We start from the raw sequence: 27933 nt of genomic DNA on the forward strand, positions 1-27933 counted from the left end.
AATGTACCTTGGAGAGTTTCCACATTTTGTACTTACAGATCTACCTCAGTCTTTCCCCAGGGATTTCCTAGTAAGTATATACGGTACTTCGATTAGAGCTCTATGAGCATTCAGAGTGTTTCGATTTTTCTCCACGTAACTGCTTGCTTTCTTCTCTATCTTCTTTCTCTGCTGTGAGGTCCACGTGGATAAGATTTTGTCTGATAACTTTTGTACTGCCCCATCCCAAGCCCAGGGCCTGACAAGTGATGCATGCCCCAAGGATGCCTGTGGATGGACTGCGGGAGGAGGGATTGCACTGCTAAGGCAGCTAGGTCTGGGGAGAAGGAGGAGAGAGGCCTGGAGTGGAGTCCCCCGCCCCCTTTCATTGCAGGGCAGGCATGGCTCCTCGGCCAGATGGTACATTGCTGTCCTGCAGGGATGCTCAACCTCCACTTCTATGGGAATTACTTGAACAGGCTTGGGTCCCACCCCAGACCAATGAAGTGACCTCTGAAGGTGGGGCCCAGGAATTAAGTTTGAAAATTAAATTAAGTTTGAAAAGCTCCTGTGGTGATTTTGAAGAGCAGTCATGTTTGAGAACGAAAACTACAGTGAAACTTTGCTCTTCACCCAGCACTTACCATCTATTCCGCTCAGCTGCTTTTCATTCTTTCTCCACGATCCCTGGTCCTCAGGAGGAACCCCCTTCTTTAATGATTATACAGTGGGAACACCAGGGCTCACTAAATGCCAGATGCTGCTTCAAGTCTTTTACTTACTACAACTCACGTTGTCTTTTCAGCAGCCTGAGGTGGGTCCTACCATTAACTCCGTGACTTTGAGGCACAGAGAGCAATTAAGTAATTAACTAAAACCTGCCCCTAGTCTCACAGCTAGTTAAGTGGTAGGGCTGGTGCTTCTGGGCCATGTGCCTAACCACTGGACGCACTGCCTCTCACAGAAGGCTGTGCTCAACTGGCCATTTTAGGAAGATGCAAAACATAGAAAAGCTGTCCCTTGGAGTTCCATGCATGGCTGAGGGTGTTAGCCAAGAAGCCGTCTCAAAGAGTGTGGGCTGAAAATAAAAATAAAGTAATAGGAAAAGTTCTGAGCATAAATAACAGTCTTAGACTGCATTTTGCTTTAATGAATGTGAGAGGTTAATTTATTTGAACATTAATATGTTTTCTCCTCCTTGATATATTTATTCCCTGCTGTATCCCTGGCATCTCCTGCAAATAGCTGGTGCTCCATAAATAATCAGCAAATATTGGTTGAAAATATGCTGTCAGGGAATATATGAATGACTGAATTAAAGATATTTCTCTCAAGGTCTCCTGGCCAGTCTGGAGTCTAAAGAGGGTTTATAGGAGATTGGGAGGGACTTGATTTTTTGTCCTATGCCTGGAGTGGCAGAGCTCTGCTAGCAAGCCCTGGTTCTGGGGGTGGGGAGTGGCTGCAGGATGCCCAGGTGGGGTGCCTAGTAAAGGGCAAGGCCTGTGAGCAGCTCAGGGTTGAGACCTCTGGAGCAGCACCTGTGGTCCGAAACGGGAGGGCCATGAGGGCTGGTAAGGGCCTGCCCTGGCATCAGTGCCTTGCTCTCTGGTGGGCCAGGCCCAGTGGCCATCACGAACAAGCATCCTCCCTTATTCTCTGGGCCCTGTGGAAGCTACTACCTTATTCTAACCCAGACAATCGAGGCAGGAAGAGGGAGATTGATACAGGTTCCAGAGATCAGAATGTGAACATATCTTTTGGGGGGCCACCATTCAGCCCACTTCAACCCTCATCTGACGCTCTTGGGTGACAATATATTTGATTAACAAATATAAAGGTGCAGATGATTTATAACCTTTTAGAATTGATAGCTTGTTAGGGTGTTATAGCCTGGTAGAGAAGTTAACCCCAAAGATGACAGGACTTTACTGTCATGTAGAAAGTTAATCAGTCTTACATCTAACTTGGTAAACTTATTTTGGCATTTCTTTCCCAACTGGCTATATACATCTCTGTTCCTTAATCCTTTGCTTTTGGAACCAACTCTTTTGTCTTCCTGCTGGTTCCTTCATGAATGAAATACACAAATAAATTTTTAAACATGTGGCCACATAGTAAGAAATAAACTTTGTGCATTTATATAATAATGTCATGAATGACATTAGGAGAAGAAAGAGAAAGCACTAATATTTCTTCCCAAGGCACCTCCTTTTATTAGAGGCACTTTTCACCAGTGAAATATGATCTGCCTTTCCTGTGAAGCCTGACCTAACAGGACTCCATTACTGTCACTGGCTTCCCTTCATCAATGTTTCATGACCCAAGTGGATTATGAATCACAGGATGCAAAGCGTACCATATATCAGGAAGAAGAGGAAAATCTCTCTCTCAGGATTCTAGACTTACAGTTCATATTTTCTTTTCTGCCTAAAACAGCAAGTGTAAATAGAGTCTTACTGTGCAAATGAAATTTTATTTTGATAGTGCAGTTACTATTTAGATAAGTGCTATTTTCCACATTGATAGAAAAGCTTTATGTTATTACTGATTCAAATATTATCTACCTCACATTTTAAAGACATTTATTTTGCCCAAGGAAGCATAAAGTAAATGTTATAAAATATAAGAAGGTAGTGAATGTAAACAGAGGCACTTTTCAAGCTGAGAGTAGTATACATCTAAAGATTCTGAGACTTTTTAGCAACTCAGCAGCATGCCCAGACATGCTGATTTAGGACTGAGAATGAAATACAGACTATAACACATAGTAAAGATCAGACTTCTTTTCGAACAACACTTTTAAAAAAATTTACATCTAATTTCATGACAGGCAAAACTGTAATACGGGAAAACGTATAAATAATGCTTGTAAACTGCAGGTATTTCTTAGTATTTAACTAGAGGAATGATAAACAGGACAGTTACACCTGTAAGTCTGAGTTGCAGTTATTTTGGTAGCACAATGACTATAATAGCAGTTCTCCAGCTTTAGCATGCATTGGAATCACCTGGAGGTCATGTTCAACCACCCTTTGCGGGGCTCCACGCCCATGGGTTTCTGAGAGTAGGTGTGGGGTGGGCCGTAGAATCGTCTTTTCTAACAAGTTCCCAGGTGATGCTGATACTGCTGGTTCAGGCACCACACTGTGAGAACTTCTGATCCAAAAATTGACATTATGTGCACGTAGGTGGAGCTCTGGAGTTCACAAATATACTCTGATATAGGCATTTCTTTTCTTCTTTGCATGATTTTGAAAAATGCTCCACAGTTAACAGCAACCTCCTGGAAATGCCTTGGCTTTAAAAACAGCATTTTAATTGGTTTAAGCTAATTGGATTTTAGGGTATTACAGTCTCCAAAGAAGAAAGCATTTAATTCCCCCAGCTGTTGATTGCACTGAATGATCGGCACTAGGTGAAGGGAAAGAAGAAAGAAATAAATCACCCTAAAAATAATATTATGCTTTGCTCTCTTTATTCAAAATTATGACTGTGATCAAAATTATGATTTGCAAATGACTGTATTTGTGGCTGTCATTGTCCTAGCATAATTTTGTTGGCTACCCTCTGTAGCAGTTGTTGATACCTTTCCATACAATTGCTAGAGATCTTCCACAGAAACACATTTTTAAAAAGCTCAGCATCTTTCCAAAAGAAATTGAAGGAGAAAAGGGATCTGCTTAACTGTAGAAAAGAAAAATATAACTAGCAGACCTTATATAACGGCCATTAAAAGCATACTCTTGGGCTTCCCTGGTGGCGCAGTGGTTGAAAGTCTGCCTGCCGATGTAGGAGACACGGGTTCGTGCCCCGGTCCGGGAAGATCCCACATGCCACAGAGCGGCTAGGCCCGTGAGCCATAGCCGCTGGGCCTGCGCGTCCGGAGCCTGTGCTCTGCAACGGGAGAGGCCACAGTGAGAGGCCTGCGTACCACAAAAAAAAAAAAAAAAAAAAGCATACTCTCTGAAGTCAGACTGCCTGGGGTCAAATCCTGGTTTACCATTTACTATTAATGGTGACCTTGAACAAATTAATCTCTATAATCCTCAGTTGTTGTTTTTTCCTTTTTTTTTTTGGCTGTGTCATGTGGCCTGTGGTATCTTAATTCACAAACCCTAGGGCCCTTGGCAGTGAAAGCATGGAGTCCTAACCATTGGACTTCCAGGGAATTCCCAATTCTCAGTATTCTCATCTGCCAAGTGTATATTCACTTATGGAGTCCATGTAAGACTCAAGTGCAATAATTCATGTAAATAATACACACAAAATGCTCAGTACATAGGAAGTGCTCAATAAAATTGGCTTTTGGGACTTCTCTGGGAGTCCAGTGGTTAAGACTACACCCTCCCAATGCAGGGGGCACGGGTCTGATCCCTGGTTGGGGAACTAAGATCCTGCACGTCGGCGACGTGGCCAAAAAAAGAAAAATAAACAACAAAAAAATTGGCTTTTGTTATTATCATTTTTCTGGTTAGCGCTTATCAGGTGTGACTTTGGAAATTCATTTAAAAAATCTGTGTTTAGAACACTTTTGTTTAGTGGTTTTTACAGACAAGTTGGACTCATGCTAGAAGAGATCTTGCCTCATTAAGAGAACACTTGCCTCATTAAGGTGGTCAGGATATTTTTTCTTAATCAGTCAACAGACATTTATCATTGAAAGCATACAAAAAACCTGTACCTTATGTGTCAAGAGCAAATTCCCAAAGTTTTGTGCAAAGGTGGGCAGCACATGGTTCCCATCTTCCTCCAACTATGAAATTCTATGTTATGGAACACCAAGGCAAGCCAGGGCTGATTTTTAAAGGGGATGGACAGTCTATTAGCATACTACATAACTAAAAATTATTTTTGGAACTAGCCTCAAAATGATAAAAGAATAAAAATTTGTCCTTTTTTTCTGTCCTTTAACCATTAGCTTCTACTTTTGAATTTTGTAATTTGACAAACATTTTGTTTCTCCTTTTTGTTAGCATCCCTTATTTTTTCACTTTAAAAAGTATTTGGTGAGTACCTAGTATGTGTAGATTTTCTACTATGCTGAAAATGATCTTCAGATTTCTTTCCGTCCTTTTTGCTTTCCTGCTGTTCTTGTTTTCCTGCCTTCTTTGCTTTGTTCCTTTCTTCCATCTTCGCTTGCTTTCTTCTTCCTCATTGGCAGCTCACTGTGTGTGGCCAGGAGGGGTAAAGGGATATTGATGTGGCTCCTGTGCTGTCCTCCGAAAAGCAAAACTGTATTTACAGTGTACTATCTAATTGTTTCTACTAGACATAAAGGTCTTCATACTTCTTATATTCTCTCTCATCTTTCTAACTTTTCCACTGCCTCACTTATGGCTTTACGGATAGTAGACATTCAATCTCATTTGTTGAATTGAAATGGAACAAAATGGAAGCCATTAGCATTTCTAAGAGTAAGAGGTTGAGAATGAATTTGGGAGGGGAGGCACGAAATTGTGTATGGCCTCAGATCGGGTGACAATCCTAATTCATCTTACAAAGTTTCTGGAGGAAAGTGATATTCTTTAAAATCACTTAACTCATATTAACCCTATAAACTAAGTAATAATCAGGGCTTGCAATGAGAAGGGAAATCGATGGTCTTGTGAGTTCTCTTAGGCGGATAAGCTAGATGTGGCTGATAGGAGGTGATGTGTGATGAAGAACAAAGGCTTTAGAAGCTGATGGGTGTGATTTGAATGCTGGGTCCTCTCCATTCTAGCTGAGTCACCTTGGGAAAATTACTTCTGTTCTCTAAGATGCATTTTTCGTCTGAGGAATGGAGATAACATGAATTCCCAAGATTACTGTAAACGTTTCAAATAATATATTAGAAATACCTTACATTTCTATTAACATGCATTTCCTTTAACATTATTCCTTTAAAAATTTAGAAAACATATCTGCACTTTTAAAGTTTAGATTGTTCTGGTTTGGGATACTGCCAACTTGATGGAATTTTGACAATGTGGAAGGAAGCATTTGCTCTGCCCAAATCAGCAAAATCAGAGCGTTACAAGATTGTGACTCAGTATTTGGAGAGCCTGGCTGCCCCACCTTCTCATGAAGTCCAGCTTAGGGTGGCAAGAGCCTGTGTTGGAGCGCTCCTTCCAGGGTCCAGACTTGAAAAAGAAATGCGTGAACCATCACTCTCTGGCAGAAGTTTCTTTTCTTTTGCCTCACCACTATCTCATTTATGGAAAAGCTAATTTTATATCATTACCTTCTGTGTTTCTCTTCAATGTTTCAAATATTTTTTAATTTTTCAGATTGCACGATTTCTTTAAATAATTAACTCCAGGGAATATAAATAACACAGTTTGCATAATATCAAGAAACTTTATTCTTTAAATATACAGAGATTATATAATTTATTATAATCTCCTGCCACTCTGATTAGTATATTCAAAACACTATTTGAAAGAGACTAGTCTATGTTTTTCTTTTTCCCTACCTTGAAAATGAACAAACATGAGAATTCTCATTGAGAGCTTTCATTCTCTTTGTGATTCTGAAATATGATTTTTGAGCAAAGCTTGTAAATAGCTCCTCACCTGTTGAACTAAGATAATTTTATGTTGGCTTCAGGGAGAAGAAGATATTTCCTTGATTTTCCTATGAACCATCTGAGTGACTGGAGCAGTAACAACTTTTGGTCAGCTGAAATTGTTTACTTGAATAGTTTGCAAGTCAGTTTAAGTCGAATTTTTATACCATTTCATCATCTTATTTATATAAAGAGATCATATATTTAAGAGCAGTATGCTTCTAACAGTAAAAACACCTTTCTGTCTTTTATTACAAGTAGATGAGTCTATTCTCTTGCTGTTCCATTTGAGTGACTTAATATTTTAGATGATTAAATCCCAAATTCATGAAATTTTCCTATTTAACCATAGGCTGGAATTAAAACTAGGAGATTACAAATTTCCTTAGTTTAGGCAAATCTTGTTAAGTAAACATGCAGTGTTTTTTAAGAAAACAATTTAAGGGATGAATGCTTTACAAATAATTGGTAACCTTCTAAAATAATTCACTATGATTTATCTAGACAGAACTATCTCAGGGCATTTTACATTATATTTTGGAGGACAATGTTGGGTATCTCATACAAATTTTCCAAAGCACATTGTGTTTTCTTAAAGGCACACCGGTGGGTAAGTGGAAGGGCAATGTGGTGGGATGAAATCAGAAAACCAGCAGGAGAGTAGCAGTCACTGGAATAATAAGATAAATGCATTGTGGGTCTCCACGGCAACCGAGGACCCCAGCTGATCCTCCTTCCCTCCACCTCCGTGTGGAAGAGCCCACCTGTGCCATGTCTTACCCTGCTGCAGAGACTAGTGTTCTCCTGCTATATTAAATTGTTCCAGCGACTTCCCTGGCGGCAGAGAGGTTAAGAATCCGCCTGCCAATGCAGGGGACACGGGTTTGAGCCCTGGTCCGGGAAGATCCCACATGCCGCGGAGCAACTAAGCCCATGTGCCACAACTACTGAGCCTGCGCTCTAGAGCCCGCGAACCACAACTACTGAAGCCCGGGCGCCTAGAGCCCATGCTCCGCAACAAGAGAAGCCACCACAATGAGAAGCCCGTGCACTGCAACAAAGAGCAGCCCCCTCTTGCCGCAACTAGAGAAGAGCCTGAGTGCAGTAACGAAGACCCAACACAGCCGTAAATAAATAAATAAACAAACAAATAAAAAAAATTGTTCCAAGGATTCCAGTTTACACAACAGTACCAATTACTTAGCTGAGTCTAAATCTCTAATGCACTTATCAAGAAACGTTTCTCTAATAAATGTTATCAACTTGCTTTTTAAAAAGATACATTCAGAATGAACAAAGATGAAGAAAATACATTTTCACGCTACATTTACAATTCATTAAGCTTCCCAGGGGTATTTGTTCTGGAAGTTAGCTGACTTGTTTTCCTACTGAGTTCTGGGAGCAGTAATGCCCGCCTCTCTCTTGTGGAGGGTGAGGTGCACGTGGAGGTGCTGTTAATGGCCTAGGTTTCCAGATGCCTTCCATTTCCTAGCTGCGTCCTCCTGCCCTCTGCCGCTTACTGGTGTGAGTGCGTCGACAATTTTCCTTACTCTCACTGTGCCTTAGTTTCCCCCTCTATAAAATGGGGTTAAAAAATACACTTAACTCATAGAGTCATTGGTCAGGATCAAGTGAGCTAATTAATATGTATTAGAAGGCCTTTTCATAGCACTCAATAATATTTGCTATTATCATACTTATCCCTTTACTCACTTCAGACAATATATCTTCCCTCTTAGTTTCAATACCTTATCTAGTAAACTCAAGAAAATCTCTCTTGCTCATTTCATCCCACTTATTTCCAACTGGATTGTAGATGCGTGAACGTGGACACATTTCTTAAGAGATCAAGGCTGTACCCTTGCAAAGTGTTTGAGCAAATGAAAACACTGAGGCTGATGGCCCTTCTTGGCCCAGCCAAGGTCACTAGTCACAGGCAAACCAGTTACACTGAAGTCGAGGGTCAAGTAGCAGACAGACAGGTCTGGTACATGCCCTACTTCCACTGGTGATTAGTTGGGTGCCCCTGTAAAAGGATTTTGACTTTACCAAGACTCTTCAAAGACCTTTAAAGTGAGTCCAATAAAAATTCACAGGATTACTTGAGTATTAGATATAATATATGAAAAGCACAAGCTCCCTAATACTTAGAGGGTACTCACAAATGGTAGTTCTTAGTATTATCATGATTGCTAATACTATAATTATTTATTCCTTAGCAACAAATTTATTTTAATGTGACAGTCAGGATGCTGATGTGTGAGTATCTTGGTCTGTAGGGCAAAGTTGTGAATGACTGCTCAAGATGTAATTTCCTCTTGTTTGTGCCTGTTACATAAATTGTGCTAATACTGGAGTAGAACAGATTTTGTATTGGAAAATAATGTAACAGTAAGTGGTAGAACAAGGAAAAAGTGCTAAGTACATGGTGAGTTCATTGACACATTTTCCAGCCAAATCTATCTATCTGTCTTTCATCAGTTATTTTTAGCATTGAGATAGATACTGAGTGAGAAAGCATATGAAATAGAAAATACGGAAAAAATACTTCAGATTTTTCTGGTGAAATTTTAAATATTTATGACATAAATTATCTATTAGTAAAGATAGGTGCACTGAGGAATTGGTTTTGTTACCTGTGTTGGAGGCACCAATTCCAGCTCCGCAGCCGACTCAGAGTTCAGGGCGCTTTTCCCACCACTCAGTTCTGGCTGAGATCTGTGCTCTGAGGACCTACAAGGGACACATGGAGGAAATTAATGTAAATCGAGAAGCGAATTCACCTAGAAACCCAGTCAAGAAATCTGGTTAATTTGGATCGTTGAGAACCATGGTAACAAAGCTCTCAACAGACATTTGATGAAAAAGATAACATATATTTCCAATATAAATGACCACGTTTGGAATTTAAGTGGCTGCAATGTGTCAGGTGTTATTCTCTCTGACTGTTTTAGAATTCAGGTCAGTTACATGCAAAGAGTAAATAAATGCAAAACCATTTTTGTTACAGAGTTCTGCTTCATTAAAAAAGTAATTTTTGGGTGGGGAGGGGAGCTTCTCACAAAGTGTCTTAGTGAGATTTGATCTTTATATAGAATTTGAAATGTCATAATAAATGGAGATGTGTGATGGGCAACTGGAGTCTGAAACATGCCGTCCTTTAGGAAGCTTTAAAAACATGGTAAGGGCCTCCCTGGTGGCGCAGTGGTTGAGAGTCCGCCTGCTGAGGCAGGGGACACAGGTTCGTGCCCCGGTCCGGGAAGATCCCTCATGCCGCGGAGCGGCTAGGCCTGTGAGCCATGGCCGCTGAGCCTGCGCGTCCGGAGCCTGTGCTCCGCAATGGGAGAGGCCACAACAGTGAGAGGCCCGCGTACCGCAAAAAAAAAAAACATGGTAAAATTCAAGTGGCTAGTTTTTCTCATGGGCATCCATGGAATATACTTAATTAGTGCATTATCCGACAGTGGTGATTAAGAAAGTCAGAAAGGTTACCTGTGTAGCCAAAAACATTTAATTTAACTATTATTCATGTTGTACATTGAATATACACATATGTAAAATTACACATGCACGTAATTTGATTGACTGGCTCAGTTACATGTTCAGAAAATTATCAACAAATATTAGGCAAATATTGAACATTAAATTATGAATCTACCAAAATCCTTATTGGCTGAATTTTTGACAATTAAGATGAAATAATGTAGTTTTAGAAGCCACAATTATTAACATTAATAGGAGGTTATAAATGGCAGCAAGTATCTGGATTGACTTAATTCTTTGGCTATTTCAGTAGACAAGTATATGACACATAAATGGCTATTTTCTATTTTTAGTTTTTTTAAAAAATATTTTAATTTATTTTTAAAATTAAAAAAAACTTTATACAATTTTTAAAGGTTACACTCCATTTACAGTTATTATAAAATACTGGCTATTCCCCGTGTAGTACAATACATCCTTGTAGCCTATCTTACACCCAATAGTTTATACTTCCCACTCCCCCATCCCTATACTGCCCCCTCAACTGATAACTACTAGTTTACTCTCTGTATCTGCAGGTCTGCTTCTTTTTTTGTTATATCCACTAGTTTGTTATATTTTTTAGATTCCACACATGTGACATCATACAGTATTTGTCTTTCTCTGTCTAATTTATCTTACTTAGCAGAATGCCCTCCAAGTCCACCCATGTTGCTGCAAATGGCAAAGTTTCATTTTTTATGGCTATTTTCTGATATTAAAATATCTTACCATAAAAGTTCTTTTGATCCAGTTCTAGATGAGCTTGACTTTCTCTCTGCCATGGGATGTCCCTTGCTATTTCGATCTCCATGAAACTTAACATCATCCCATTTCTCCAGTTGTGTTTGAATGTCTACTAAGGAGATAAGAAGGGGGTGAGGGGGACGGGGGAGAACACGAGGTGCAGAGAGAAGAAGAGAGATTAAGACTGAGAAGTCTTATACAAGTGAACTTTAATTAACTGATGTTCTTCTACCCCAAGACCAAAGGCTGCAAGAAAATTAATTAAAACATGTATAGCTAAATAAATATGAGACCTATTAAGAGAAATGGGATTGCTTTTACAGTTAAACAATCAAGTATATTTTTTTACCTGAATTTATTTCAAGAGCTGTGTGCATTCTGAATTTTGTGTATGAGCCCATGGGATCTGGTAAAGAATGAGCATATGCAGTACTATCCTATGGGCCTCCAGCTAAGAGGTGGCTTTGAGGCATTTCTGGCACATTTCTGGAAAGAAATTCTGTTTAAAGAGATGAGCCTTGTTATTAAAAGGAGGTGGGAAGAAACTGGGACACTTTTTACAGGTTTTGTTATAGACTACCTAATTTTTCACCAAAGAAGGGAATTTATAATGGGGATAGAGAGGAAGGAGGCAATGGAGAAAGTTAGTGTATGCTAGGATCATTGTCTCCCTGTGGCTGAATTCTTACAAAGAACCTGGCTGGTTCCCTCTCATGAACAGGTGCGTGACTGTGAACAATCCACTTAGACAACCTTAGAGACCAGTTTTTTCATTTATAAAAAGGTAGGTTTGCAGTCAGTGTCCTCTAAAGTCGTTTAAACTAAGAATTTTTTTTTTTTTTTTTTTGGTACGCGGGCCTCTCACTGTTGTGGCCTCTCCCATCGCGGAGCACAGGCTCCGGATGCACAGGCTCAGCGGCCATGGCTCATGGGCCCAGCCGCTCCACGGCATGTGGGATCCTCCTGGACTGGGGCACGAACCCGTGTCCCCTGCCTCAGCAGGCAGACTCTCAACCACTGCGCCACCAGGGAAGCCCCCTAAACTAAGAATTTTTATGACTTCTTCACAAGACATTTTCTCAAAAGCAGAGAAATGAAAGTATCATTTATGTGTTTATTATATTATATTGTAATGTATTTAACAATATACCCTTATGCATATGTATAAATTTCACTTATTGAAATGGAATAAACCTAGAGCACATGGATGATGAGGAAATAATTATAAAATTTTCCTCCAGAGAGACAGGCCTCAAAAAGTGACGTGGCAGAGGAGCGCAGATCCTGTGTGTGCAACCAGTTTGAGCAGCGTGCTGGCTCTCTTCTCTTTCTCTATGATCTATCCTTGGTGAGCTCATCTACACCCGTGACTGTGATGGCTATTCATAGGCTTCTGACTTTCAAATCTCTGTTTCCTGCTTGGTTCTCTTTCCTGAGTTCTAGATTTACACATTTAACAGTCCATTGGACATCTCTACAGAGAAGCTCCACAGTTTCTTCATATATAACAGGTTCAAAACTGAACTTGACAATTTCCACCTTGACATCCCCCGCCCCCCCCCCCGCCTTCTCCTCTTGTACCCTCATCACAGAGTTTGGCACATTCTATATCTCTTCCTTGCTGGCATGCATATATCTACCCAGTCCACAAGTCTTGTTTTTATTTATTTATTTTTGAACCCGTCTGCCTCTCACTATCCCCTCTGTCACTCTCTTATGTATTGTCTCCCTGCCTCCATTCCTTTCTCCACACATCCAAAAGAGAAAAAATTTTCTAAAATAGAATCTGTTGATGTCACTCCTCTGAGTAAAAACCCTTCAACCCTGCCCTCCCCACAAACTTAATGACCTGGCATCCAAGAACTCCCATTATCTGACCCCTGGTGACGCTCAGATTTATTTCTCAGTACTCTACCGTTCTTGAATACTGTAGCAGTGCTTGTATTTGCTTGAAAAGGCATCTTTCTGTGTTTGTCTACTTGTGTGTGACTCCCTTTCTCTTCTGCATCAGGAATGCCCTGCCCCTTCCTTCCCGCCTCTCTCTGACCCATATTTTTCATCTGGCAAATTCTTACTCAACCTTCAAGACTGCTCATATAGTACCTCCTATAAGGCACCTTCTATAACCCCCTGGCTGGGTGAGGGGCTTAAGCTGGGCTTTTCTTTATTGCAGCACGTAGTACATATTTTATTATAATTATTTTAATCATTTTTCTATCTCTCCACTAGACTGTAAACTTACTAAGGGGCAGAAAGCTTATATTATTTATCTTTGTATTTCCAGCACATAGTACGGAACACAACAGATATTTAGAGAAATGTTTACTGAACAAATGAATAAATTAATTCATGGCCATCTAACATGTATATATCACAGTGCTAAGCGATTTTACCTATATGTATATCCCCTTTAACCTTTGTAACTTTATGGATAAGTTACTAATATGCTCATTTTATGGATACTTACCCATCCATGTTTCCCTTGGCTTTCTGAAATAACTGTTACCTTTCTTTCTCTTAAGAAAGGGGAGCTTAATTGACTGGTTCCATGATCTGAGGTTAAGGTCTCCTTTCTTGGGGAAGATGTACAGTGGAGAGAAGTACAGGCTTTGAAGTTAATTAGAGCTTGGCTCAAATTCCAGCTCTTCCTCATACTAACTGGGATCTTGGGCAAGTTATTTAAATTTGAAAATTTGGTTCCTCATTCATTTCAAAGAGTTGTGATGAATTAACAGGCTAATATATGTAAATCACGTAGCACAGTTCTGGACATTGTAAGTCATCAGTGAATGGCAGCTGTTATTACTGTATTGGACGTATCCCCACACATGTTACATGTTACTGTTCCTTCTGGCTGTTCCCGGACCTTGGGTTAGAGTTTTCTCTTTCTAGACTCTCTTCCCCTCTAGACTGAATTCTCCTAGAGAGCAAGATTCGTGTCTTATTTTTATTGTAACTCCAGTGCCTAGTGTGGTACCTGCCATCTATCAGAAACTCAATACACATGGGTTGTACAAATAAATGTATAAATCCACACCAGTTCTGCAAAGTTGAGCTCCCCAACTGCTATTTAATCTAAGCACAAAGAAGTGTGTCCTGTCCAGTTTCCTACATAGAATTAATCTTTTCTACTGCTTTGTCCATGGTTTTAATGTCATTTGTAGAACTTCCTTGTTGTATTAAGCACAAGTGAGCAGCAGCAGACACGAGCTATTGCCTTACCTAAGTCTAGGGATGCCGTCTCTGGGTTTCGGAGAGCCTGGCCTCTCTGCTCAGCATCCGCACTGATGAGGTCAGGCCCATCAGCCTTTTTCTTGAGGGATGAGGTTTTCGATGAGGCCTCCAACTTCTTGGCTTTGGTTTGGGTTTGAGAGACGGGTTCACTCAGGTCAAGGAGATCTAAACCTGTGGTCAATACTATCAAAGATGGAAGAGGTTAAGAGAAGCTCACTCACTGCTCTGAAATTATTTTTTAAAAATAGGTTTCAGTTGGGTGCAGAAGGATTTTGTGTTTGTAGTGTAGGTTAGAAGAACCAAATTAAGTTAGCTCACCACTGATTTATAAAAATAGTTTGTATTTAGACTGGGAAGCTTGCTGCATGTCCTCCTTTATTTGTCACGGTAGAAATTTGCAGGACTTAGACCAGCCTCACCAGTGATGAAGGTTTGAACGGAATTAAAATGATAAAATTGAATCTGAGTTCAGGTACTATTTGCTTTATGGCTTTGCTTTATAAAGAGGTTTATTTCAGAGTGCAGTTTTTCCAGAGCAGAGTCAATCTATCATATTCAGAGAGATGCTTGCAAAACAGTGATGAGGAAGATTTGGTAGTTTCTGAATGTCTCTGTGCTTTAATTTCAAACTACTAAAGTATCCAGGGTATAAAGGAATGCTGTTAATAATCTTTTATTTAATTAAGCAGTTCAATCAGAAAACGGCTTGCTGTTTGGGCTCACACTAGAGAGGTATTTTATAATCCATAGTTAATGAATAGGGTACACATGTTAATGCCTTTGGTGCTTAATATGCAAATTTAAATTTCAGTGTAACAAACCATAAAATGGTTACACTTTTACTTCCCAGCAGGTTGATTACACCGTGTTAAATACTCTAATGAAGGCAGAAATAATAATTTGTTCAAATGCAAACTAGGCAAATGAGAATTAAAAAGGCAAGCTCTGTAACCCTTCATTCTTCTTTCTCGTAAGTGCAAGTGTTTGACTAGCTCATTGTGAGAAATGGAAAATTCCTATTAGAAAAAGTCCCTCCAGCCCTACCTCTCTTTCAGCCCTGGCACCTGGGGGGCTGGCTTCTGAAGTGGCCTGATGGCTTCCTGACCTAGGGTCTCTTCACCCGGCTAGCTTAGGAAAGCCACTCAAGTGACAGGCACACTCCTTGTGCAAACCCTTCCCAGCACTGTCTACAACCTCCGCACCTCTCCTTCTCCTCTTTCATCTCCCGGCTTGTCTCTTGGTAGGAAATGGATTTTTGTTGACATCTCAACACTCTTCCATCTATTTCCCACTTGCATTCAAGGCAGGGCCAGGGCTTAATTAATTTCACAACCAGGATTTCTTTAGTACTGAACGTTGAGCTCCTCATGAGCTAACCATCCTATGGGATTCTTAGGATAGAATCTTTACTCTCAGTAATCTTGCTTTCTGATTTCAGTTACAAATCACAACAGTTGGATGTTATAATGGTGAAGTGGAAAGACCTGGCTCTACCACCGCTTAGCTGTGTGACTTGGAGTAAGCTTCTTGACCTCTCTGAGTTTCAGTGTCCTCATCTGAAAAACGCAGAATTAAGTCTGTCCTTTAGGTATGACATGAAGATTAAATTATCTAATCTGTAAGTCAAATGTGTAAAGTGCCAGGCATACTGTAGGTATTCAGTAAATGTTATTTCCATTCTTTGGTGGCCAATTTGTGATGCTTTTCTTTCCTTTTCCTTTTTCTTGCTATTTTCCCCACTCCTCTCTGTTTCAGGCAAGAATCAGATCCATACACCGACAGAAAGAGGAAACACCACCGGGAATAAAATGGAGGATGAGACAAGATATTGGTTCTACAGAAGATGCTATGAAGTAAATTTTTCATAAAAAGGCCTGAAAGTGTCATCTCATCTGAGCTTATCTTGTCCCAGTCTTCCTGAGGAGACAGGAACCACTTTCCAATGCAAGATGCTCTGAGCTACGAGGAGTATTTTGTGGCCGGCAAGTACTTGAATGTGGGGGGAAAAGAGTAGCTTTCAGAGCTCAGCTGCCTGGCTTGATGTCTAAAATGTAAGCGCAGCAAGCAGCCAAGGTAGGCTAGGATGCCACACGTTTCATATCCTTTGAATGTTTAAATGGAAATTTCCAGGCCACGGTTGTGTTGGCAGGGGTTCTATAGGCCCACCGTGATTTCCTTACAACAGAAGGAAGGAAGTGGATAACAGTCTCTGGAATGCCATATATGTCTTTTTACTAATTGCACAAACAATTAAGAATTAGTCACTTGCTCCTACACTTCTTTTAGAAACAAATTACATAGGACTCGTCTGCTTGCATATAGGAAGTACATTTGTTACAGAATAATAACTGATGAGTATTAATTTAATTCTATATCTTTCTTACCATTCAGAATAAATGAATTGCTCAAAGACTGAATTGCGAATTCAAACTTGGCTCAGTAACGTTTTTTCCCCTCCAAACTGTCCTCAGCACTTCCTGAGTTTGTTCTGAGCTCTCTGTTCCTTTGTTCTTTTCCCAGCAAATGTGAAACAACTGCTGGGCACAGACAAAAGGCCCTATTTGTTATAGTTGATGAAGGGGGTGCCTTGGAGGTTGAATGGCAAGCTTGAAGCTGAGAAAGTCCCTGGGGAACACAATTTCAAAAGCATAGAAGGATGTGTTCAGCCTTTCACTTTGTGAAGAAAGACAAATCTCATTTTAGTGTGTGAGTGTGCGTGTGTGTGCGTGCGTGTGGTGTGCACTTTAGTTAAGATAAAAATAAAGGGTCTCACTGTTTCATATGGGGTTCGAAGATAGCATAGCTTAGCATGGAAGGGGGTGTCTGCTCTACTGATTTTCTCAATCTGATTTTAAAGATTCTCTTAGGCACATGAAGGTTTGTGTCCCAGAATTTGTGTTTAAATTAAAATCATCATCTGTTATAGTGGAAGTGAAATTGTGTGTGTACACTTGTGTGAGAGAGACAGAGAGAGAGAGTGGGAGAGAGAGAGGAGATAAGGAAAGAGAGTGACTTGAAGATGCTATGTTGTTGGCTTTGGAGATAGAATATGGGGCCACAAACCAAGGAATTCTAGGTACCATGGAAAAGGCAAGGAAATGAATTCTCCTTTAGAGCCTCCAGAAGGAATGCGGCCCTCCTGACACCTTGATTTTTAGGACAGCTGAGTTCAAGAATTGTAGAATAATAAATTTATGTCGTTTTAAGCCACTGAATTTGTGGCAATTTGTTACAGCAGCAATAGGAAAATAATATAGCTGGTAGGTCAGTGTCCATAGAGGATTCAAACACAGTCCCATCACCCCCAAGCCTGTGCTCTTCACCATTTCTCTCTAGACTTTATGTGAACTTGGAAGCAATGTGCTGACCCTGTTGATGTGGCTTTGATTAGTTTTTGTTTAGCTACCAATTATTTGCCAGTTTGGGTAGTCTGAGGCATAATTTAAATAGTTGGCAATCTCAAAAACTTTTTTTTTTTTGATAACAATTCCACTGGGTGGAAATTCCTAAAGATAGAAGATGTAATATGTTATATAAATATTTGTTTTTATCTCTCTCAAGGACACATGATTGAAGATCACAACCTATTGAACTGGAAGGCTCCCACAGGGCACTGAAGATGTTTATGAATACTAGATTACTTGGGCCCTAGGAGGTGAGGCTGCTTAGAACAGCTGGGATAAGGTAGCACCTATTATGAAGCACTGATTTGATACTTTAATGGCAAGTACAGTGCTATTAACACCACTACTGTATAATGAGCCTCAGATTTTCAGTGACTTTCTCTAAAGGAATAAATCTACAAGGAGTGGTCAGAGAGGACAGACCATGGACAGCCCTGACTGGGGCAGTCACAGAATGTGCTGCAAGGAGCTGATGGGATCTCTGTTCTGATTTGTAAGCTACTCTGGCATTCCAGAAAACATGGAATTCTTTAATACAATGCTGACAAAGCAAACTCCTTTAGGAAGGATTTTGCCAGTGATGTCAAATAGATAAACTGGACTTGAATAATTCAACCAACTTTTGCCTTTTTATTGGAATACATAATTAAAGCTACTTCCCAAATTTCTAAGTTCTCTAAAGTGGCATGCCATTGGGTTCATGGCTATTTGGGTTTTATAAAAATGTATTTGGAAAAATTACACTAATTCCGCAGTTAAGATATTTAATTAGGTGGCTGTGATGGCATTGTGAACTTTGTTAAGGGTATCTTTTTCCTTATATATAGGGGTCTCTTTGATAGGTATACAGGTCCCATACCAAGGAGTGATACTCTTATTTTTTAAATCTTGAAAAATGTTTCTATAGTAACTGTCCACTTAATAGCTTAAGATTATGGATAAATTATTTTTAGATTATGTAGATTGATAAAAGTAAACCAAGGACCCCGTATTCTTGCTTTTCAGAAGAGTCTTTCCTGTACTTTGACATATATTATATTTTTTGGAGATTATAGGACAAGAAGTTATTATTGCAAGTTTTATAGTAATTACTTGTCCTATAACATAAGCAATATCTTAAAAATATCTATTTTCTAGTTACTGTCAGAGCATTTTTTACATGCATCTGTATAAATATATATTTGCCATTTAAAAATCAAGGGTATTAGCAATCTTGGTCTACCTACCATTTAGGGACACAGTTTAAGAGGGTCGAGGAATTAAACTGTCTACCTAGATTACAGAAGAATAAAAGATAATTTAGGATGTTAATGGCAAAAAAATGGAAAACATCCTTATTTGATCAGCTTGAAGTCATCATCACTGGATGACAAAAGTTAATCTTAATGTAGAAACAAGCAGAAAGTAAAAAAAAAAAAATTGAAATACTTAAGAACAAAATTACAATTTAGAACTTCTATGAGGTAGAAGATTGATATGTTCTTTTAGGGTCAGAGAGAAAAAACCCTGCATTTGACTGACCTTTGGAAGAGATAATTGCTATATTGTTTACTTTGTGTTAAGTTATATAAGAACTATATTCTTTATATACTTAAAGAGTTGTCAAGATGGTGGCACACTGGATTTATTTTTTCATTGGAAGAAAATGCTGAGTATAAAAGCCTCTCATCTTAATACAAGGTTCTTCAAATTTCTATTTGATTGACTTGGTACAGCAGGTTCTGCCCCATATTTTACTCCAAGATTGTTTACTATCCATTCCTTAAGTGTAAAGACATACATAATGCTTGGGATGTAATAGGCACGTAATGTTCAACGACTGTCCTGATTTCACAATGTAATTTCATACTATTCTGAAATGATGTTCCATTTAAAATGACTATTAAAAATTTGGACAGAAGATGATAACTATACCTTTTGCCCAGAAACTTTAGCTATAAAATTATTGGACCATGTTAGAATTCTTTCTAAGATGTTCGTATGCTAAAGTTTCTCCTTTTTAAAAATGTATGTGAATTATGTTGCATATTGAGATATAAATTGTGGGTCTGGAATAATTTTTAAAAAGAAGTATAATCCTTAGGGATTAACAAAAATATAGTGTTTCTGCCTTGACATATATATATATAAATATATATATATATATTTTTTTTTGACAGAAAAGAAGATAAAAAATATATTTAAAAAGAGCAACAGTCAAGGTGGTACAAATAAAACAAAGACTAAGGTGATTAAATTTAATAATTCCAGTAAATATGTTAAAAATTGAGTAAATATTCCAATTATCACAGAAAAATTGTCAGAGTGAATTTTCTTTTTTTTTATGGTTTGAGCAAATATTGCAGTTCTGCAACAATGCTGGTTTTATTTTTCAAATTTAAGTTCTCCTAAACACATAGCTCTAGAGTGCTCTTCTATTTAGGTTACATATGGGCACCATATTTAACTGTCCAATTATCCTTTTTTTTTTACATCTTTATTGGAGTATAATTGCTTTACAGTGGTGTGTTAGTTTATGCTGCATTACAAAGTAAATCAGCTTTACGTATACATATATCCCCATATCTCCTCCCTCTTCTGTCTCCCTCCTACCCTCCCTATCCCACCCCTCTAGGTGGACACAAAGCACCGAGCTGATCTCCCTGTGCTATGTGGCTGCTTCCCTCTAGCTATCTATTTTACATTTGGTAGTGTATATATGTCCATGCCACTCTCTCACTTCATCCCAGCTTACCCTTCCCCCTTGCTGTGTCCTCAAGTCCATTCTCTATGTCTGAGTCTTTATTCCTGTCCTGCCCCTAAGTTCTTCAGAACCATTTTTTATTTATATATTTCTTAGATTACATATATATGTGTTAGCATACAGTATTTTTCTCTTTCTGACTTATTTCACTCTGTGTGACAGTCTCTAGGTCCATCCACCTCACTACAAAGAACTCAATTTCGTTTCTTTTTATGGCTGGGGAATATTCCACTGTATATATGTGCCACATATTCTTTATCCGTTCATCTGTTGATGGACACTTAGGTTGCTTGCATGTCCTGGCTATTGTAAATAGAGCTGCAATGAACATTGCGGTACATGACTCTTTTTTTTAAATAAATTAATTTTATTTATTTATTTTTGGCTGCATTTTGTCTTTGTTGCTGCGCTTGGGCTTTCTCTAGCTGCGGTGAGCAGGGGTTACTCTTCGTTGCGGTGCGTGGGCTTGCGGTGGCTTCTCTTGTTGCAGAGCACAGGCTCTAGGCACGCGGGCTTCAACAGTTGTGGCTCGCGGGCTCTAGAGCTCAGGCTGAGTAGTTGTGGCACATGGGCTTAGTTGCTCCATGGCATGTGGGATATTTCCGGACCAGGGCTCAAACCCGTGTCCCCTGCATTGGCAGGTGGATTCTTAACCACTGTGCCACCAGGGAAGCCCCCATGACTCTTTCTGAATTATGGTTTTCTCTGGGTATATGCCCAGTGGTGGGATTGCTGGGTCATATGGTAGTTCTATTTGTAGTTTTATAAGGAACCTCCATACTGTTCTCCATAGTGGCTGTATCAATTTACGTTCCCACCAACAGTGCAAGAGGGTTCCCTTTTCTCCACACCCTCTCCAGCATTTATTGTTTGTAGATTTTTTGATGATGGCCATTCTGACTGGTGTGAGGTGATACCTCATTGTAGTTTTGATTTCCATTTCTCTAATGATTAGTGATGTTGAGCATCCTTTCATGTGTTTGTTGGCAATCTGTATATCTTCTTTGGAGAAATGTCTATTTAGGTCTTCTGCCCATTTTTGGATTGGGTTGTTTGTTTTTTTGATATTGAGCTGCATGAGCTGCTTGTATCTTTTGGAGATTAATCCTTTGTCTGTTTGCAAATATTTCTCCCATCCTGAGGGTTGTCTTTTTGTCTTGTTTATGGTTTCCTTTGCTGTGCAAAAGCTTTTGTTTCTTTAGGTCTCATTAGTTTATTTTTATTTCCATTTCTCTAGGAGGTGGGTCAAAAAGGAGCTTGCTGTGATTTATGTCACAGAGTGCTCTGCCTGTGTATTCCTCTAAGAGTTTTGTAGTGTGTGGCCTTACATTTAGGTCTTTAATCCATTTTGAGTTTATTTTTGTGTATGGTGTTAGGGAGTGTTCGAGTTTCATTCTTTTACATGTAGCTGTCCAGTTTTCCCAGCACCACTTACTGAAAAGGCTGTCTTTTCTCCATTGTATATTCTTGCCTCTTTTATCAAAAATAAGTTGACCATATGTGTGTGGGTTTATCTCTGGGCTTTCTATCCTGTTCCATTGATCTATATTTCTGTTTTTGTGCCAGTACCATACTGTATTGATTACTGTAGCTTTGTAGTATAGTCTGAAATGCAGGAGCCTGATTCCTCCAGCTCCATTTTTCTTTTTCAAGATTGCTTTGGATATTTGGGGTCTTTGGGGTTTCCATACAAGTTGTGAAATTTTTTGTTCTAGTTCTGTGAAAAATGCCATCGCTAGTTTGATAGGGATTGTAATGAATCTATAGATTGCTTTCGGTAGTACAGTCATTTTCACAATGTTGATTCTTCCAAGAACATGGTATAACTCTCCACCTGTTTGTATCATCTTTCATTTCTTTCATCAATATCTTATAGTTTTCTGCATACAGGTCTTTTGTCTCCCTAGGTAGGTTTATTCCTAGGTATTTTATTCTTTTTGTTGCAATGGTAAATGGGAGTGTTTCCTTATTTTCTCTTGCAGATTTTTTATCATTAGTGTATAGGAATGCAAGAAATTTCTGTGCATTAATTTTGTATCCAGCTACTTTACCAGATTCATTGATTAGCTGTAGTAGTTTTCTGGTAGCATCTTTAGGATTCTCTATGTGTAGTACCATGTCATCTACAAACAGTGACAGTTTTACTACTCCTTTTCTGATTTGGATTCCTTTTATTTCTTTTTCTTATCTGATTGTTGTGGCTAAAACTTCAAAAACTATGTTGAATAATAGCGGCAGAGTGGGCAACCTTGTCTTGTTCCTGATCTTAGCAGAAATGGTTTCCATTTTTCACCACTGAGAACGATGTTGGCTGTGGGTTTGTCATATATGGCCTTTATTAGGTGAGGTAAGTTCCCTCTATGCCCACTTTCTGGAGGATTTTATTTCAACTACGTGTTGAATTTTGTCAAAAGCTATTTCTGCATCAATTGAGATGATCATGTGATTTTTCTCCTTCAATTTGTTAATATGGTGTATCACATTGATTGATTTGCATATACTGAAGAATCTTTGCATTCCTGGGATAAACCCCAGTTGATCATGGTGTATGATCCTTTTAATGTGCTGTTGGATTCTGTTTGTTAGTATTTTGTTGAGGATTTTTGCATCTATGTTCATCAGTGTTATTGGCCTGTAGCTTTCTTTGTCTGTGACATCTTTATCTGGTTTTGGTATCAGGGTGGTGGTGGCCTCGTAGAATGAGTTTGGGAGTGTTCCTCCCTCTGCTATACTTTGGAAGAGTTTGAGAAGGATAGGTGTGAGCTGTTCTCTAAATGTTTGATAGAATTCGCCTGTGAAGTCAACTGGTCCCGGGCTTTTGTTTGTTGGAAGATTTTTAATCACAGTCTCAAATTCAGTGCTTGTGATTGGTCTGTTTATATTTTCTATTTCTTCCTGGTTCAGTCTCAGTAGGTTGTGCTTTTCTAAGAATTTGTCCATTTCTTCCAGGTTGTCCATTTTATTGGCATAGAGTTGCTGGTAGTAGTCTCTTAGCATGCTTTGTATTTCTGTGGTGTCTGTTGTAACTTCTCCTTTTTCATTTCTAAGTTTATTGATTTGAGTCCTCTCCCTCTTTTTCTTGATGAGTCTGGATAATAGTTTATTAATATTGTTTATCTTCTCAAAGAACAAGCTTTTAGTTTTATTGATCTTTGTTATTATTTCCTTCATTTATTTTTCATTTCTTTCTGATCTGATCTTTATGATTTCTTTCCTTCTGCTAACATTGGGTTTTTTTTGTCTTCTTTCTCTAATTGCTTTAGGTATAAGGTTAGGTTGTTTATTTGAGATGTTTCTTGTTTCTTGAGGTAGGATTGTACTGCTATAAATTTCCCTCTTAGAATGCTTTTGCTGAATCCCATAGGTTTGGTGTCGTCCTATATTCATTGTCATTTGTTTCTAGGTATTTTTTGATTTCTTCAGTGATCTCTTGGTTTTTAAGTAGTGTATTGTTTAGCCTCCACGTGTTTGTATTTTTTACAGACTTTTTCCTGTAATTGATATCTAGTCTCAGAGCGTTGTGGTTGGAAAAGATACTTGATATGATTTCAATTTTCTTAATTTTACCAAGGCATTGTTTGTGACCCATGATATGATCTATCCTAGAGAATGTTCCATGAGCACTTGAGATGAAAGTGTATTCTCGTTTTTGGATGGAATGTCCTATAAATATGAATTAACTCCATGTTGTTTTACATATCATTTAAAGTTTGTGTTTCCTTATTTATTTTCATTTTGGATGATCTGTCCATTGGTGAAAGTGGGGTGTTAAAGTCCCCTACTATTATTGTGTTACTGTCGATTTCCCCTTTTATGGCTGTTAACATTTGCCTTATGTATTGAGGTGCTCCTATGTTGGGTGCATAAATATTTACAATTGTTATATCTTCTTCATGGATTGGTCCCTTGATCACTATGTAGTGTCCTTCTTTGTCTCTTATAACATTCTTTATTTTAAAGTCTATTTTGTTGGATATGAGAATTGCTACTCCAGGTTTCTTTTGATTTCCATTTGTATGGAATATCTTTTTCCATCCTCTCACTTTTAGTCTGTAATGTGTCCCTAAGTCTGAAGTGGGTCTCTTGTAGACAGCATATATATGGGTCTTTTTTTGGTATCCATTCAGCCAGTCTATGTCTTTTGGTTGGAGCATTTAATCCATTTACATTTAAGGTAATTATTGGTATGTATATTCCTATTACCATTTTCTTAATTGTTTTGGGTTTGTTTTTGTAGGTCTCTTCCTTCTGTTGTGTTTCCTGCCTAGAGAAGTTCCTTTAGCATTTGTTGTAAAGCTGGTTTGGTGGTGCTGAATTCTCTTAGCTTTTTCTTGTCTGTAAATGTTTTAATTTCTCCGTCGAATCTGAATGAGATCCTTGCTGGGTAGAGTAATTTTGGTTGTAGGTTTTTCCCTTTCTTCATTTTAAATATGTCCTGCCACACCCTTCTGGCTTGCAGGGTTTCTGCTGAGAAATCAGCTGTTAACCTTATGAGGATTCCCTTGTATGTTATCTGTTGCTTTTCCCTTGGTGCTTTTAATATGTTTTCTTTGTATTTAATTTTTTTTTTTTTTTTTTTTTTGCGGTATGCAGGCCTCTCACCATTGTGGCCTCTCCCATTGCGGAGCACAGGCTCTGGATGCACAGGCTCAGCAGCCATGGCTCACAGGCCCAGCCTCTCCGCGGCACGTGGGATCCTCCCAGACCGGGGTATGAACCCGTGTCCCCTGCATTGGCAGGTGGACTCTCAACCACTGCACCACCAGGGAAGCCCCTAATTTTTGATAGTTTGATTAATAAGTGTCTTTGTGTGCTTCTCCTTGGATTTATCCTGTATGGGACTCTTTGTGCTTCCTGGACTTGACTGACCATTTTCTTTCTCACTTTAGGGAAGTTTTCAACTATAATCTTTCCAAATATTTTTTCAGTCCCTTTCTTCTTCTCTTATTCTTCTGGGACCCCTATAATTCGAATGTTGGTGTGTTTAGTGTTGTCCCAGCGGTCTCTGAGTCTGTCCTCAATTTTTTTTTTAAACATCTTTATTGGAGTATAATTGCTTTACAATGGTGTGTTCGTTTCTGCTTTATAACAAAGTGAATCAGTTATGCATATACATATGTCCCCATATCTCTTCCCTCTTGTGTCTCCCTCCCTCCCATCCTCTCTATTGTCCTCAATTCTTTTCATTATGTTTTCTTTATTCTGCTCTGTGGTAGTTATTTCCAGTATTTTGTCTTCCAGGTCACTTATCCATTCTTCTGCCTCACTTATTCTGTTATTAATTCCTTCTAGAGAATTTTTAATTTCACTTATTGTGTTGTTCATCATTGTTTGTTTGCTATTTAGTTCTTCTAGGTCCTTGTTAAACAATTCTTGTATTTTCTCCATTCTATTTCCAAGATTTTTGATCATCTTTACTATCATTACTCTGATTCTTTTTCAGGTAGACTGCCTATTTCCCCTTCATTTGTTTGGTCCGGTGGGTTTTTACCTCGCTCCTTCATCTGCTGTGTATTTGTCTGTCTTCTTATTTTGCTTAACTTACTGCATTTGGGGTCTCCTTTTTGCAGGCTGCAGGTCTGTAGTTCCCATTGTCTTTGTTGTCTGCCCCCAGTGGGTAAGGTTGTTTCAGTGGGTTGTGTAGGCTTCCTGGTGGAGGGGACTGGTGCCTGTGTTCTGGTGGATAAGGTTGGATTTTGTCTTTCTGGTTGGCAGGACCATATCCGGTGGTGTGTTTTGGGGTGTCTGTGAACTTATTATGATTTTAGGCAGTCTCTCTGCTAATGGGTGGGGTTTTGTTCCTGCCTGGCTAGTTGTTTGGCATGGGGTGTCCAGCACTGCAGGTTGCTGGTCATTGAGTGGAGCTGAGTCTTATCACTGAGATGGAGATCTCTGGGAGAACTTTTGCCATTTGATATTACATGGAGCCGGGAGGTCTCTTGTGGACCAATGTCCTGAACTCAGCTCTCCCACCTCAGAGACTCAGGCCTTACACCCGGCTGAAGCACCAAGACCCTGTCAGCCACATGGCTCAGAAGAAAAGGGAGAAGAAAAAGAAAGAAAAAAATAAAATAAAATAACATTATTAAAATTAAAAAATTGTTAAATATAAAAAAGTAATTAAAAAAAGAAAGAAAGAAGAGAGCAACCAAACCAATAAAAAATCCACCAATGAAAGCAAGTGCTAAAAAGTATACTAAAAAAAAAAAACAAAGAAATAACCGACCGACAGAACCCTAGGACAAATGGTAAAAGCAAAGCTATACAGACAAAATCACACAAAGAAGCATATACATACAACCTCACAAAAAGAGAAAAAGGAAAATATTATATATATTAAAAAAAAAAGGGAAGAGAGCAACGAAATCAATAAACAAATTTACCAATGATAATAAGCTCTAAATACTAAACTAAGATAAACATAAAAGCAGAAGCAAATTAGATGCAGAAAGCAAACCCCAAGTCTACAGTTGTTCCCAAAGTCCACCGCCTCAATTTTGGGATGATTCGTTGTCTATTCATGTATTCCACAGATGCAGGGTACATCAGGTTGATTGTGGAGATTTAATCCACTGCTCCTGTAGCTGCTGGGAGAGATTTCCCTTTGTCTTTTTTGTTTCTACAGCTCCGGGATTCAGCTTTGGACCTGGCCCCGCCTATGCATGTAGGTCTCCTCAGGGTGTCTGTTCTTCACTCACACAGGATGGGGTTAAGTAGCAGCTGATTAGGGGGCTCTGGCTCATTCAGGCTGGGGGTATGGAGGGGTACAGAATGTGGCACAAGCCTGTGTTGGCAGAGGCTGGTGTGACGTTGAAACAGCCTGAGGCATGCCGTATGTTCTCCTAGGGAAGTTGTCCCTGGATCACAGGACCCTGGCAGTGGTGGGCTGCACAGGCTCCCGGGAGGGGCGGTGTGGATAGTGACCTGTGCTTGCACATAGGCTTCTTGGCGGCTGTAGCAGCAGCCTTAGCATTTCATGCCCGTCTCTGGTGTCCATGCTGAAAGCCGCAGCTCATGCCCGTCTCTGGAGCTTGTTTAGGTGGTGCTCTGAATCCCCTCTCCTCATGCACCCCGAAACAGCGGTCTCTTTCCTCTTGGGCAGTTCCAGACTTTTTCCACAGACTCCCTCCCGGCTGGCTGTGGCGCACTAACCCCCTTCAGGCTGTGTTCACGCAGCCAACCCCAGTCCTCTCCCTGGGATCTGACCTCCAAGGCCCGAGCTTCAGCTCCCAGACCCCGCCTGCCCTGGCAGGTGAGCAGACAAGCCTCTCAGGCTGCTGAGTGCTGGTCGGCACTGATCCTCTGTGAGGGAATCTCTCCGCTTTGCCCTCTGCACCCATTTTGCCGTGCTCTCCTCCATGGCTCCAAAGCTTCCCCCCTGCCCACCCCCCGTCTCTGCCAGTGAAGGGGCTTCCTAATGTGTGGAAACATTTCCTCCTTCACAGTACCCTCCCAGAGGTGTAGGTCCCGTTCCTATTCTTTTGTCTCTGTGTTTTCTTTATTATTTTGCCCTACCCAGGTATGCGGGGAGTTTCTTGCCTTTTGGGAAGTCTGAGATCTTCTGCCAGCGTTCAGTAGGTGTTTTTTAGGAGTTGTTCCATATGTAGATGTATTTTTGATGTATTTGTGGGGAGGAAGGTATCTCCACGTCTTACTCCTCTGCCATCTTGAGGGTCCCCCTGACATACATATATATATATTTATTTATTTTTGGCTGCATTGGGTCTTCATTGCTGTGCATGGGCTTTCTCTAGTTG

At 39.6% G+C, this 27933-nt stretch overlaps 1 protein-coding gene across 11 annotated transcripts in view; it reads right to left on the reverse strand.

Annotated features, from left to right (window-relative positions):
• PEX5L (peroxisomal biogenesis factor 5 like) overlaps positions 1–27933 on the reverse strand; it is a 227073-nt gene that overhangs the window by 108424 nt on the left and 90716 nt on the right. For 7 of the 11 annotated variants that reach the window (XM_065876132.1, XM_065876136.1, XM_065876135.1 and 4 more), the window contains 3 exons: positions 14018–14212; positions 10781–10904; positions 9163–9259 (listed from right to left, as the gene is read on the reverse strand). In XM_065876132.1, the coding sequence (XP_065732204.1) occupies positions 9163–9259; positions 10781–10904; positions 14018–14212 (416 nt within the window). The remainder of the gene's footprint in view (positions 1–9162; positions 9260–10780; positions 10905–14017; positions 14213–27933) is intronic. The other 4 variants (XM_065876138.1, XM_065876134.1, XM_065876130.1 and 1 more) reach the window with 1 other exon arrangement.

This window comes from Phocoena phocoena, chromosome 4, assembly GCF_963924675.1.
Source record: "Phocoena phocoena chromosome 4, mPhoPho1.1, whole genome shotgun sequence".
NCBI lineage: Eukaryota > Metazoa > Chordata > Mammalia > Artiodactyla > Phocoenidae > Phocoena > Phocoena phocoena.